This window comes from Mirounga angustirostris, unplaced genomic scaffold, assembly GCF_029215605.1.
Source record: "Mirounga angustirostris isolate CCGP_5_RB_7025 unplaced genomic scaffold, mMirAng1.0.hap1 SCAF_11, whole genome shotgun sequence".
Lineage (NCBI taxonomy): Eukaryota > Metazoa > Chordata > Mammalia > Carnivora > Phocidae > Mirounga > Mirounga angustirostris.
In genome coordinates, this window is record NW_026991719.1 from 38315280 (window position 1) to 38330851 (window position 15572).

Below are 15572 nucleotides of genomic sequence, written 5' to 3' on the forward strand. Positions count from 1 at the left end.
ATAAATTGAAGCCTTAAATAAATGGGATCATATACTGTGTTCATGGGTCAGAGGACTCAATATTATTAAGATGTCAAATTGATCTGTAGATTGAGTGCAATCCCAATCAAAAACCTAGCAGGATTTTAGAATTGCAAACTTATTCTTTTTTTTTTTTTTTTTTTAAGATTTAATTTATGAGAGAGAGAGAGAGAGAGAGAATGAGCACGAGTGGGGCGGGGGGTGGGGGCAGAGGGAGAGGGAGAAGCAGGCTCCCCGCTGAGCAGAGAGCCCAGTTTGGGACTCGATTACAGGATCCTGGGATCATGACCTGAGCTGAAGGCAGATGCTTCACCGACTGAGCCACCCAGGTGCCCAGAATTGCAAGCTTATTCTAAAATTCATTATGGAAGTACAAAAGATGTAGAATACCCAAAACCACTATGCAAAAAAGGAGTGAAATTGGAGAATTAACACTACTGATATCAAGACTTACTAGAAAGCTAGTGATCAAGACAGTGTGGTATCAGTGTAAAGATACACATAAATCAATAGAACAGAATAGAAAGTCCAGAAATAAACCTACATATGTATCAACAATTGACTTTCAGCAGAGGTACAAAGACAATTCAGTGAAAAAGGATAGTCTTTTCAACAAATGGTACTGTAACAACTGGATATCCATATGCAAAAAAATAAACATGGAGCCATAACTCACACCATAACAAAAATTAACTAGAAATGAATTCTATATCTAAATTAAACACCTAAAACTATACAACTTCTAGAAGAAAACAGGAGAAAACTTTTATGACCTTGGTTTAGGCAAACATTTATTAGATATAACACCAACAGGGCACCTGGGTGGCTCGTCAGTTAAGTGTCTGCCTTTGGCTTAGATCATGATCCCGGAGTCCCAGGATCGAGCCCTGAATTGGGCTCCATGCTCAATGCAGAGCCTGCTTCTCTCTTTGCCCTTCACCCTGCTCAAGCTCTCTCTCTCTCTCTTTGTCTTTCTCTCAAATAAGTAAACAAAATCTTAAAAAAAAAAAAAAAAAGATATAACACCAACAGAAAAATCCATACAAGAACAAATTGATAAAATAGACTTAATCAGAATTTAAAACTTTTGCCCTCCAAAGATCCTGTTAAGAGAATGAAAGACCACCACAGTTTGGAAGAAAATATTTGGAAATCACATATCTGATAAAGGACTTGTATCTGGAACAGATGAAAAACTCTCAAACCTCAAAAATAAGAAAATAAACAACCATAATGAGAAACTCCTACACATCTATTAGAATGGCTAAAATTTAAAAGATCGACCATACCAAGTATTGGTGAAATGTGGAGGAACAAGGACTTTATGCGATATTGGAACAGAAGTAAAATGGCATAGTAACTTTGGAAAACAGCTTGGCCATGAGGGAAAGCAGAATTGTTACCCCCAAATATGCCTCTTTGGCACACCGATTATTTTAAGCTGTTTATTTTTAAGAAATGGCAGACACAGGTGAAGCTCTGAACCCTGAGTAGAAGTGACCCTTTTATAAGAACCATTTACATGTATAAGGGAAATCTGTATTCATAAGGGTCTCCTCCTCTCTGTACCAGGGAGAAGGATGACTCCAAATCTCTAGAAACTCTTACCAATGTAGAAGGCAAGGACTTAAATCTGCATAAACCTTACCCTTGTTTCCTATGCTTTTCCTGGTAACCTCCCCTAATTGCCCCCCACCTCCCACCAGCATCTTTTGTCTTTATCTAGAGATGATATCTAAGGTAGAGGCTTTGGCCATTTCACGGAATGACTCAGTTGTTCTGGGTCTCTCCCACATACACAGGAGGTACACAGACATTATTAAACTTCTGTTCTTCTCCTATTAATCTGTGTTTTTTTTTCTCATGGTGGGGGTAGGGAGGTGGGGAAGGGAGTCTCAGCCAAGAATCTAGAAGGGTAGAGGGAAAATTATTTTTCCTCCCCAAAGCAGTTATTAAAAAAAAAAAAAAATTAAACATCAACCATAGGATCCAGCCACTCCACTCCTAGACATTTACCTAAGAGAAATGAAAGCCATATAACCATACAAAGACTTGCACATGAATGTTCATAGCAGCTTTATTTGTAATATGTTAATAACTAGAAACAATCCAAATATCCATCAACATGAGAATGCATTAAACTATGACATATCCATACAATGGAATACTACTTGGAAATAAAATAAAATAAAATTAAATTAAATTAAAATATTGATACATGCAACAACATGGATGAATCTCAAAATAATTATGCTAAGTGAAAGAAACTGGACCAAAAAAAGTACATGATGTATAATTCCATTTATATAAAATTCTAGAGAATACTACCTTTTCTATAGTGACAGAAAGCAGCTCAGTGGTTGCCTGGGTATGGGAAATGGTGAATGGGAGCAAAATACACCACCCCAAAATATGCCTCTTTAAGGATTATTATTATTTTATTTTATTTTTTTTAAAGATTTTATTTATTTATTTGTGAGAGAGAATGAGAGACAGAGAGCACAAGAGGGAGGAGGGTCAGAGGGAGAAGCAGACTCCCTGCCGAGCAGGGAGCCTGATGCGGGACTCGATCCCGGGACTCCAGGATCATGACCTGAGCCGAAGGCAGTCGCTTAACCGACTGAGCCACCCAGGTGCCCAGGATTATTATTTTTTTTTAAAGAATTTATTTATTTACTTGACAGAGAGACAGAGAGAGAGTACAAGTAGGCAGAGTGGCAAACAGAGGGAGAGGGAAAAGCAGGCTCTCCGCAGAGCAGGGAGCCCGAAGTGGGGCTCGATCCCAGGACCCTAAGATCATGACCTGAGCCGAAGGCAGACGCTTAACCCACTGAGCCACCCAGGTGTCCCTGATATAAGGATTTTTTTTTTTTTAACGATTTTTATTTATTTGTCAGAGAGAGAGAGCACAAGCAGGGGGAGCAGCAGAGGGAGAGGGAGAAGCAAGCTCCTCACTGAGCAAGGAGCCCGATGTGGGACGCGATCCCAGGACTCTGGGGTCATGACCCGAGCCGAAGGCAGACACTTAACGACTGAGCCACCCAGGCGTCCCTGATATAAGGATTATTTTGAGCTGATAAATTTGAGAAACAGCAGACACAGGAGAAGCTCTGCAAACAGAGTAGAAATTACCCTTCTGTAAGAAACATTTATATTTATAAGGGAAGTCTCCATTGGTATGTCTCCCTCTCTGTACCAGAAAGAGAACGACTAAATGTCTAGAAACTTATCGATGCGGAAGGCAGTGATTTAAATCCACAGTAACGAACTTACCCTAGAGTTAATGTCGCTTTTCCTGGTCACCCCCCATAATGGCTCCCCTCCCTCCCACACACATATCCTTCCTTCGTCTGTAGCTGAAGATGGTACTTAAGGTCACCTTGGAAAATTACACAGTTTTCCTGGATATCTCTCATGTATATATGAAGTACTCATACGAATCAACTTCTGTTTGTTCTTCTCTTGCTAATCTTTTATTACGGGGGTCTCAGCCAAGAACTCAGAAGGGCAGAGAGAAAAGTATTCTTCCTCCCCTACGATGGGGATGTGTAGAAGGGAGGGATTTCCAAGGACCTGGAGGAAATTTGGGGAAAATACATTATCTTGATCGGGGCGATAGTTCACAGATGTTACACATATGTCCACTTACCAAATTGTACACTTTGATATGTACAGTTCGTCGTATGTCAGTGAAAGCTGTGTTCTAAAAATTAGCCAGTCATATGCCAGGTATTTATGGTTTTCAGACAACATGCTCCCTGTAGGCAATCTTAATCTAAATTTACATTTACCATCCCTACTCTGATGACTCTCCAGTATGTCTCTCCAGCCCAGATCATTTTGCTGAGATTCAGACCTGGTAATCCAATTGCCTTATCAACCTCTCCATGTATCTCTTTCACAGACTCCCTAAGTTAGCATGCCCGAGGCAGAACTGTGGATACTCCCCCCTCAAATCAGATTTTTCCCTGGTGTGTCTTGGCACAAAGAATGACACCACCATTTACCCAGCTGTCAAAATGACCCAACCTAATTCTGATCTCTTCTCTTTCATCTCCAATGTCCTTAATGTGTCATGAGTCTATCCACTTCTCACCAACCTCACCACCTTGACATTAATCCAAACCATCCATCACTTCTCTGGCAACAGCCTCCCAGTCAGCCTTCTGGCTGCCAAACTCACTCTTGTAGTTCACACACACACACACACACACACACACACACACACGCAGCAGCAACAGCCGCCAGAGATTTTTAAATACAGACATGATCTTTTAATTCTCCTGATTAAAATCTTCCAGTAACTTCTCATGCCCTTCGGATGAAGTTCAGACTGTTTATAACGTGCATTACACACACAAGGTGGTCCCTATTCGTGTCCGGAGTCCCCTCTGCAATTGTCAAATCTTGCCACTTCCCTTGTCACTCTCCATGCTCTGGTCACAGTGAAAACGGGGCGGGGAGGGGGGGCAATATCGGCAGCAGTCTGAAATGGCTTTTCAGCTCCTGTTCTGTATTCAGTGAGTGGCCTCACAGCGATAATGAAGAGCAGTGGTAGCAAGTGAGGGAAAAAAAAAAAGGCAAGCAAAAGTAATTTTATCAAGTTCCTATTGCAGTCAGATGTTCTTGTAGAGACAGAGTACGAAAAGGAAACAAAGATGATTTTGGTGGAACATTTCTAAAGGAGACTGCATTTTGTGTTTTTCACCAAGCTACCCGCCCCTTTGGATTTTAATATTATAGTGGGGTCATAACAAGCATTTCCTCTATTGTTGGTTTTACACAGATGCAAAGCGGTGCTCAGGAAGCTGGGAGATTGATGAATAGTTGGTTTGATGTATTTGAACCATTCACCACTTTGAGTTAAATGTGCATATTCTGTTCAGAATAGACAATGGGGAGAGGCGGTCCCCTTTCTCCTGTCTAACTTGCATAACATCAGGCCTCACTGCTTAAACTAATGAGTATTTAGAAGTAAAGGCTCCTACTGATTCCAGCCAGTCATTAATTCTCTACTTGCTGAGCCACCATGGAGTTTTTCATTGGCCACATTTTTTAGCCGTTACCACTTGCTTCTGAGCAGCAGTGCGGACCCTTGAGTTCCTGTGCCCCCACACCAGACACATAATGGGCTCTGAAGTCCCCTTGGAAGGAATTTTACTGGGCAGCGGGAACAAATGCAAAGAAGATGCACGTTCTAGTCTCAGAACTTGCGGTTGTGAGGAACTTAATTGACCTTGAACGCAAACGTTTATTTTACATAACCTGGTAGAAGAAGGTGAGTGGGGGCGACTTCCGATTTCTCTGCAGCTAATCATCCAGTAAGCGCTACCTTTGTAATCATGATGTTTGCTTCATTATCACCGCAGGTTTGTTTTGTGAAATAGCTTCACTGATCTTGCCTCGGTGGGTTTTCCATTTTTACACATTACGTTCTCTTGGGAATCGAAAAGCACTGTGTCTCTGCAGATGTTCAGTCAACTTGAAAAGCTTCATTTCTGAAAAGGTCTTAACCTGCCTTCAACTTAAAGCAATTCAAACTTTCCCTAAACACATATTAGGACCGAGACTCAGCACTTGAGTAATGTTTAATATCATTTGGAAGCTGTTTGTCTGGAAGGTCATTTGCAGACTGATTCTGAAGCGGAGATTCAAAATTCAGGACACTATATTCTTAACTAAAAAGAATATACATATAATTGGGAATGTGACAATTCAATGGATTCTGCATTATTAACATCATAAATATTTTGTGGAAAACCCGATCATTTCATCAAGCTATTACTGAAGACTCCCACTGCCACGCTTAGAGCAAAATCGTAACGTGGGAGAAGCGGACAGGGAAATGAGGAACGAGTGGCAAAGACCAAAACAATCCTCACTCAAGATAGATAAATCCAAGTTGGAAAGGCAAGAGTTTTTGGTTTTTTGTGGGTTTTTTTTTTTGTAGAAATTTCATTTCGTTCATCAATAATTCCCTGCTTTTTGAAAGGAAGGACAATTTAAATATCCCAAACTCACAGCTGAGGTGTCCACAAAGCCTGGAAGCTCTACAACCCTGCCCCCCAAAAAACAAACTTCAAATAGCATAGCATAAAAAAAGACCAAGAATGGTATGTTTGTCATTAATTGAATCAGAGACAATACATAAAGTAGGCAAAATGTTGAAACTATCCTAATGCTTGAAAGTTACAGCACTCTTGGGGTGCCTGGGTGGCTTAATCAGTTGGGCATTTGCCTTCGGCTCAGGTCACGATCCCAGGGTCTTGGGATCGAGCCCCGAGTCAGGCTCCCTGCTCATCGGGGAGTCTTCTTCCTCTGCTCCTCCCTCCGCTTGTGCTCTCTAATAAATAAATAAAATCTTAAAAAAAGAAAGAAATAAAAAAGAAAGTTACAGTACACATCTCCTCTCTAGGTCTATAATTTTAGTAAGCACTGAAGTCAACCAATAAATGTACCCACATTTACTTTTCAAGTGGTTGGGTCCAAATGGTACAGTTAGGTTTAAAAAGGGAGAAAGAGGGGTGCCTGGGTGGCTCAGTCGGTTAAGCGGCTGCCTTCTGCTCAGGTCATGATCTCAGCGTCTTGATGGAGCCCTGTGTAGGGCTCCATGCTCAGAGGGAGTCTCCTTCTCCCTCTCCCTCTGCCCCTCCCCACCGCTCATGCTCACGCTTGCTCTCTCTCAAATAAATAAAATCTTTTTTAAAAGGGAGAAAGAGGCAAATAAACATTGCAATGTAGTAGTCATTTGCTGACAACATCCACACTTTACAACAATGACTCAGCAAACCATTCCATGTCAACCTCAATAGCTTTCAGTTTCTTCTGAAAAGACATGATGTGATCTGGGCTTTCAAATGACTTCATCAATCATTCCCACGGTTGCAGGAATACGAAAAATCTGTTCGTTCTTAGTACAAAAGGTTTGCCTGCATTAACCTTCAACTCCCCAGACATCCAAAGGTACCACTCGCTTTTCCATCAAAATGAAAAAATGTGAGCAGCTAATAATATAAGTAGATGCAAAGGCTGTGAAACTTCTTTTAAAATGATTACCCCGGAACAGTGACAATAGTTGGGATTTCTCTTTTTCAGAGGAAAGAGAAGAGGTAGCTAAAAATTTAAGTGTATGCCAAAGCTGGGAAACTCTTCGAAGTTCTTCCTCCGGAATAAGGGTAATAGTTGGGATTTCTCTTTTTTTTTTCCAGAGGGCAACGAAGAGGCAGAAATTCCAGCCGGTCTTCGCCACCTCCCCCAAAGATTTGAGTCACAAGACTCATTGGTGTTGAAAACCAGAGTTATCTAAGGCCCAAAACCTAAGCGGAACGCATTAGCATTTGGGGACCACCTGGGACTGAGGCGGGGCTGGGAGATTTCCAGATGGACTGTAAGACAATTCATTGATATTTACATAACGAGAATAAATGTTTTCCCTAAGATAGCATTTCCCTTCAGTGCCTTGAGACCACCAGCAAAAGAGGGAGGTACAGAAATTCTATTACATTAATAGTCTTTGTTTTTATGGCTTTGGCATTTATTAACTAGTGGGAGCTGTTTATTGGGTCATAAACTTTACTAATGGGGATATTATCTCTAAATTATAAATCTCCTTCAGTATATGGTTTGGTTATAAAAGAATAATTATTTAAAGTGTCTGTATGGCTGCAATGTATCATGTTTATCGGCATGATGCCTATAATGGCCATTTAATTGCTAATTGTGGGCTTGAACTGCAAATAACCAGGGCAGCGACACACATGTATGTAATAGAACAAGCCATTGTCATCCCACAGACTCAGGGACGTATCATTGGTTTGCTGCTTCTTTTCTTCTCTTCCCACTTCTCAAGTGAACTGTATCACAAGCCTGTACAAGGACTGAATTATCTACGTATTTATAATCTTGAGGGAAAGACAACTGACTGAAGAGTTGAATAGGTAAGTGACAAATGTGTCAGCCTGAAAAGTTCCAGGAAAGCGTCATCCTTCTAAAAGCCTGCTCTCTGGGGAATGAAAAATCTTAAAGTGACAAGATGGCTTGGCACTGTCAGTTGTCTTAAAAAAAAACAACAACCTGGAATAAAAATCAAGTAGTCAAAATTAGATTTTATGGGTAAGTGGTCCTAGTATATAAGTTGAGTATTCTAGTTTATTGGAAAGTCCTATGGGGTCTATTCTAACCAAGGCACATGGAGAATGACCCTAGGTTTATATAGAGAAATAGTTTATTGATTAGCTTCAATTTAAAAAAAAAAGAAAAAAGAAAGAAAGAGCCATTGTTGTCAACCAAATTGGTACCTCTGAGTGCCAAGAAGCCAGCTCATTTCTAGGCAAGATGCCACAAATGTGGAGTGAAGGAATAATGAGGTGGCAGGGGCCCTTGACATGTCATCAGCTCCTTTTCCCCTCTTCCAAGCAGTCCCCAAAAGGTAGATGTGGAAGCCCCCCTTTTCCATAGACTTCTACTGTGTCTGACAACACCAGGTACCTAGAGTTAGGATACAGAGCATCCAACACTGGAGACTGGAGTAGATGGGGACAAACATCTCACCATGAATTCCCACAGGTCCATGGTGATGAGTTTTAATCAAATATACACTGCATGACAAAAGTTCTGCTGAGACTCAGAACGTATAGGCCTAGAAGAAAAATCAAAACAGTCCTAGAATATTTAAACCTCTGGGGTGGGTGGTATGTGTGTGTGGAGAATGAACCAAAAAATATCTCTCAAGGTCTCCAGCATTCACATCCCTAAATATTTTAGACAGAAAACATTTTTGGTCATATTATAATTATGTATACATGCATATATTCCTAAGTTAACAGCTAACTTTAGATATAAAAAGGGCATTAAAAATATAAACACTGCAAATGTTTCAATTTCTCTCCCAAATTTTTAAGTGTGAGTGTGTGTGCGGTGCAGGGCAAGGGCAGGAGTCCTTCTCATAGCTTTGCTAATTTCAGAAAATAAATACATTCACTGTAGAGAGGTTTAAGGATTATTTTGATAAGGTGGGTTGCTGCAAAATTTAATTATATAAGTAATAAACATGTGTCAAAAAGATTTCAAAAAATGTTTAATAGAATCACAACTTATTGCTAAGATATCATTTGATTTTATATTGTCATGTACAGCTGTCAAGAGTAATTTTCTTTTTGTGTTGCACTGAATCAAATTATGCTGGATAGAAAATTACCATAAGATTCTTTGGTATTAATAAATCATACATGTAATAAAAATGTTTGACATTTCTTTAAATGGCATTTTTAATAATGCTGGTACATCAACAATGTAATACGATGTTCTGAAAAACTAAAATGACAAAAGGGAATTAACTGTGGCCTATGGATTTCAATTCAATATGAACCTTGTATTTTTTTTTTAATGAAATGATATCTACTGAAATAAACTTAGTAAAATGAGAGCAGGAAATCAATGGCATATGGTTACTCCTCCTCTAAGCCGAACACATCCTTTAAAAGGCGTATGTAGTTAATGTATTTCACGGGAATAGGTGATGGCATCCTGAGCCACTCATCTTCATATCTCTAGGAAAAGAACCAAAGATGGAGAGAATTATAACCACATGTCAAAGTGCAGTTTTGTCAATGCAACATCAAATGGTTTCTTATTGTTATATAAGCTCTTGATACATAGCTTATTCTCAAGGCAGATGTTTCTATGGTCTACCTCCGAATCGTAAGGCCTTTGTGGTAGACTGAATTCTCAGGCTCACGTCTTCATCCCTCTCCGTGGTGGAATTATACACCCATGCTTTTTGCCATGCGACTCTGCAGACCCTCCTATGGAGTCTGTTTTCCTGTCCCTTTGCTATGGGTTTGGCCCCATGACTGGCTTTGGCCTATGTAAAGCTAGCAGATGTACCGTGAAGAGAGGCTCTAACGGGCTAGTGTGGTTTGGCCTAGCCTGCTGTACCTCCATCACTGCCCCGAGAAGAACATGGCCCGAGATGCTGCTGGTCCCAAAATGACATGGGTGGATTGAGCCCTGCTGACCCTATGGGCCCATGGCCAAGAAAAATAAATGTCCATTGTTGAGAACCACTGAGATTTGGGGTGGGGGGGCTGTTGGTTATGCAGCATTATTACAGTGAGAACTCCCCCTGTGCTTTATTAAGACCTCAGTTATTAAAATTTGAACTGCTAGCTACACTGATTGCTTGGTTACTGTTTCTTTAATCTAACAATGAAAAGAGCAATGAATCATTCACAGGATGTTCCTGGGGAGAAACTACTTTATATATATACTTCATATATATGTATGTATAAATATATGCACACATACACTTCCTATATAATATATGGCATGTATATTTGCGCATATGTATTTTCTAATTTCAGAAAATAAATACCTTTACTCTTCTAGAGAGGTTTAAGAATATTTGGGGGCGCCTGGGTGGCTCAGTTGTTAAGCATCTGACTTTTGATTTCAGCTCAGGTCATGAGCTCAGGGTCGTGAGATGGAGCCCTGTATCAGGCTCCACACTCAGCAGGGAGTCTGCCTGAGATCTTCTCTATCTCCCTCTGTCCCTCCCACCCCCTCTAAAATAAATAAATCTTAAAAAAAAAAGAGAATATTTTGATGAGGTGGGTTGCAACAAAACTTAATTATATAAGTAGTAGATACATGTCAGATTTCAAAAAATCTTGTATATATGTATATCTAGACACACACAGATATGCCCACACATTTTTATTTATGTTGCAATGCTCAGTATTAATGTCAATGGGGGGCAGGAAAGTCCATGCACTGTGGGCTGTTTATATTTCTATTGTCAAGGTTAATTGTTTTACATAAGACATGCTATCTCTTTCCTGGTGTTACATTAGTATCCAGAATCCTAAGATGTCAGAAACACAGGGAAAGTCTCAGTAATCCTGTGTTGGAACTGTGGAAGCGACCTGTGTAAGGACTGTTTTAGCTGGGCCTTATGAGATGAGGAGCAGTTTGGAAGGGGACGGAGTGATGAAGGGTGCTCTGGGCATAGGGGACAACATAAACAAAGGCCCACAGACCTAAGAATTTCTTTTCCAGGAAGAGTGACCAGCCAGCCTAGTTGTGGTTGGGGACACATAGTATGAAGTGGCAAGAGAGGGGGTTGGAAGGAAAAGATGGGCCCAAACTTCGGGCTCTCTGTGCTAGTTTAGACTTTATGCTGTGGTTGGGGAAAGACATCGGTGAGTCTCCACCAGAGAAACCTGATTAGAAATTAATTAGATTCACTCACTGGATGTATGAAGAATGAAATGGAGGAGGAAAATCACTTTGGAGGTTACAGCAATAATTCTGGCGGGGGAGCTGTGCCATAGCTGGGGGAGCTGAAGCTGGTGTGAGGACGAGCTATATATGGAAGATTTTGCTGCAGTAGAACATAGAATGCCTGGAAGGTGATCAATTTGAAGTGGTGATAAAGAGGCAGTGTTGTGGGTTGAACTGTGTCCTCCCAAAAGATGGTGAGGGGCACCTGGGTGGCTCAGCCATTAAGTGTCTGCCTTCGGCTCAGGTCATGATCCTGGGGTCCTGGGATCAAGCCCCGCATCGGGCTCCCCTCCTCAGTGAGGGGCCTGCTTCTCCCTCTGCCTGCCGCTCCCCCTACTTGTGTTCTGTCAAATAAATAAATAAAATCTTTAAAAAAAAAAAAAAAAAAGAGAGATGTCGAAATCCTAAGCCCCGGTATTTCAGCATGTGGCCTTATTTGGAAACTGGGTCACTGCAGATATAATGAGTTAAGGTGAGGTCATGCTGGAGTTGGGGGGGGGGTCCCTACTCCAATATGACTGGTGTCCTTATAAACTAATACAGGTAAATGAATATAGGTAAGGAGAGTTCTAAGACTTCTAAGTATAGTAATATTGATGATATCTATAGTAGTTTCCTAGGACCACCATAACAAATGAGCACAAACTGAGAGGCTTAAACCCACAGAACTTTATTCTGTCACTATATGGGGGGCCAGAAGGCCAGGTACTGGCAAGGTTGGTTCTTTCTGGAGGCTCTAAGGGAGACTCTGGTCCATGCCCCCTCTCCTAGCTTCCCGTGGTTGCCCCTTGTTCTCTGCACATGGCCCTCTGTCTTCACATGGCTTCTTATAAGGACACCAATTACTGGCTTTAGAGCCCACCCTAATCCAGTGTGACCTCATTTCACATTTTAGCTTTTAATTACATCGCAAAGACCCATTTCCAAGTAAGTTCATGTTCTGAGATTCGGGGTAGACATGAATGGGGGGGTAGCGGGGGGCGGGGGGGCATGCAATACTCAACCCAGGGCAACGTTATAAGCAAAATAAAGAAAGCAGAAAGAAGAGTTTTATTTTTTTAGTGTGGCAATAAGGATCAGAGGAGGACAACTAAGTTCAATTTGGGACATTTTTAAATTTGAGGTACCCATAGGACGTCAAGGTGAAGATTCCAGTAAACACCTGGGAATAGGGTTCTGTGTAGCACAGAGCTACTATGCAAAGATGAGAAAGTCACTGAAATATGGGTGATATGTAAAACTCTGGCAATTAATAACGTTGACACAGAATCAGAAATCAGGAGAACACCAAGTACTGGCATCTCTAAGGCATTAAAGAGATGATTTACGATGACAGTGAACTGGTTGCAGACTTTTGTGGGATTTATACTGCTTCATAGTGATGGTAATTCTACTCTAATAAATTTATTAGATATTTACTATGTAACAGGTACTCTTTTTAAGTTTTTATCACAGAAAATCCTAAGAGGTAGGTATTATTTATTTACAGAAAAGGAAACTGAGGCATAGAAGGGTTTTAAGTTGCTTGTCCAGAAAACTGCCAGTAAGTGGAGGAGCTTGGACTGTAACCCCAGCAGTGAGGCTCCAGAGCTCTGCTCATCTGCCGAGCTGCCCTCGAAAGCCCAGCAGACTGGGCCAATCTAGAAGCCGCCAGCTCTCATCCTACATGGCTACATCTGATCCTATCATTTTCAACAAGGAAAGTTGAGTAGAAAACAATGTGGTTCTTGAAGTGACACACCTTTTCTTTCTCAAGAATGCCTCCTGGGGCACCTGGGTGGCTCAGTCGGTTAAGCGTCTGACTCTTGGTTTCTACTCAGGTCAGGATCTCAGGGTTGTGAGATGGAGACCCGCCTAAGGCTCTGCGCTGGGCTTGGAGCCTGCTTAGGATTCTCTCTCCCTCTCCCTCCTCCACCCTCACCTGCTCGCGCACACGCACGCGCACTCTCTCAAAGAAAAAAAAAAAAAAAGAATGCCTCCTGCCAGACATTGGAGGTTGAGCCCAAACCACCAACTGGCTGTGTAAAGAAGGAAATGGCCATTCAGATGGATGAAGCCTAAATCCACTCCTAGGGCATATTTGTACCACATGGAACTTAATGAAATGTCCATCCTACACCAAGAAGGAGTAAATCACTGGGTGTGTGTGTGTGTGTGTGTGTGTACATATATACGCACATATATGTACACACACAAAATTATGTATTTTAATTAACAGTCGTTCAACTATTCAACATGTCCTCAGGAATTTCATTACAAAACTTAAAGCAATTTTTGCTCGTAAGTGTATTTTTAGATTTGATCGTGTTATAAAGGAGTATAATGCAAATATATGCATTCAAAATCACTCTTCCTGGATCGTTTTTTTTTTAAATAAGAATTTTCAATACTGGGGCGCCTGGGTGGCTCAGTCTGTTAAGCGTCTGCCTTCAGCTCAGGTCATGATCTCAGGGTCCTGGGCTTGAGCCCCACATCGGGCTCCCTGCTCAGCGGGGAGTCTGCTTCTCCCTCTCCCTCTGCTGCTCCCCCTGCTTGTGCTCTTTCTCTCTCAAAAAAAAAATCTTAGAAAGAAGAATTTTCAATACAAAAAGAATTAAATACATTATGCAACTCATATCACTGCAAAGAAATTATCTGGAGAATGGATTCTTTTATGAAACAGGCCAGTTCTAGAAGGTCCTTCCCTCATAACTTCTTCATTAGGCAGCAAAAGTTTCTTATTTTTGAGCAAGGAATCATGATTTAACCTCTAACAATAAAAGAGAAAGAAACTGAGGGACTCACGTTGGAATAATGGCAACTCAAGAATTTGGAGACGGGAGTTATTATTTATTAGCAATGAGCTGGACTTGGACAAAATGAAACACAAGTAAATACCTTGAGGTTTGAGTCGAAGGATGATTTGAGATGAAAAGTGATCTAGGAAGTAAAATGTTTCTTTGAGTTCTGTGAGCTGTTGTAGCAAATTCATTGAACCCAAGGAGGGGGTCATGGGAACCTCTCATCTATAGCCAGTGGACCAGAAGCACAGGTGATAAACTGGTATCTGAAGTGGGGGGGGAGGGGCAGTCTTGTGGGACTGAGCCCTTACACCCTGTGGGATCTGATGCTGATCATGTCGGAACTGAGTTGAATTGCAGGACCCTTAGCTGGTGTCAAGAGTTGTTTGCTTTGTGGGGAAAAAAACCCAGCACATTGGAATTGGTACCAGAACTGTAGCCAACCCCTAATTTTAAGGAGATTTTCACAGGTACTAGTTTAAATGGATCAACAGAAATTAAATTGAGATCCAAAGGAGAATGGGAAAACAGGAGATAAGATTTAAGAAACTCAGGGGAGGGGAGGCAATGATAAAGTAAAGGGAAAAAGTATCTTCTTCATAGTTTTGCCTGTAATTGGGTCCATCTAAAGGAGTCACATGGGGCACCTGGGTGGCTCAGTTGGTTAAGCGACTGCCTTCGGCTCAAGTCATGATCCTGGAGTCCGGGGATCGAGTCCGCATCGGGCTCCCTGCTCAGCGGGGAGTCTGCTTCTCCCTCTCCCACTCCCCTCTCTTGTGCTCTCTCTCTCTCTCTCACTCTCGCTCTCAAATAAATAAAATCTTTTAAAAAATAAATAAATAAAGGAGTCACATGGGCAATCTCTCTGCAAAATAAAGAGCTCTTTGGTGACACGAGAAACCCCACACTCCCACTGCCTAATTGTTCTAATAAATCCACAAATGTTCTACGTTACATAATATTTATGACAATCTGGGCAGTGAATAAAAATAGTCTCTGTGTTCACTGACCTTTTATTCATGCTACACTACAAAATGAGAAGAAAAGTCCAGGTCAGATGGTATTCCCAGCAGGGCATGTACCTTCTAAGTGGAAATAACTGCATGGTAATTTTACAGCAGGAGAGCTCATCCACAACAGCTGATCGAGCCTTCCCCTTCCCGATGAGGATGAGCCTGCTGGTGTTTCTGTAGAACAGCCCCCGACTGTGCATATTTGGCATCTTAAATATCTGAGCGTAGCAGGCTCTGCCAGCACCCCTCCCGATCTCCTCACCCTTTCCACTTCGGCGCTCACCGGCCTGACGTCCAACCTGCGTTCCTCTGCCTGAAAGCTATTCTTTGGCCCCTGAGGCCCACTTTGGTTGCCCCTGTGACATGCCACCAGCGCCTGGGAATTCATTCTTTTCCTCCCTCGTCAGGAGCAGCCCTCACCCAGGACTGACGGGAGCTGATGGATGAATAGTGCAACCCCCTTGCACTTCCGGTGGGA

The 15572-nt window shown here is 41.6% G+C and overlaps 1 protein-coding gene across 2 annotated transcripts in view; it reads right to left on the reverse strand.

Moving 5' to 3' along the window:
• EFHC2 (EF-hand domain containing 2) overlaps positions 1-15572 on the reverse strand; it is a 280922-nt gene that overhangs the window by 73309 nt on the left and 192041 nt on the right. Inside the window, exon 15 of one of the 2 annotated variants that reach the window (XM_045876588.2) lies at positions 8593-9569. The exons of the other annotated variant lie outside the window; for it this stretch is intronic. Within the exon in view, the coding sequence (XP_045732544.1) occupies positions 9468-9569 (102 nt within the window). The 3' untranslated portion in view covers positions 8593-9467. Of the gene's footprint in view, positions 1-8592; positions 9570-15572 lie in introns of those variants that run through there. 2 annotated transcript variants of the gene reach the window in all.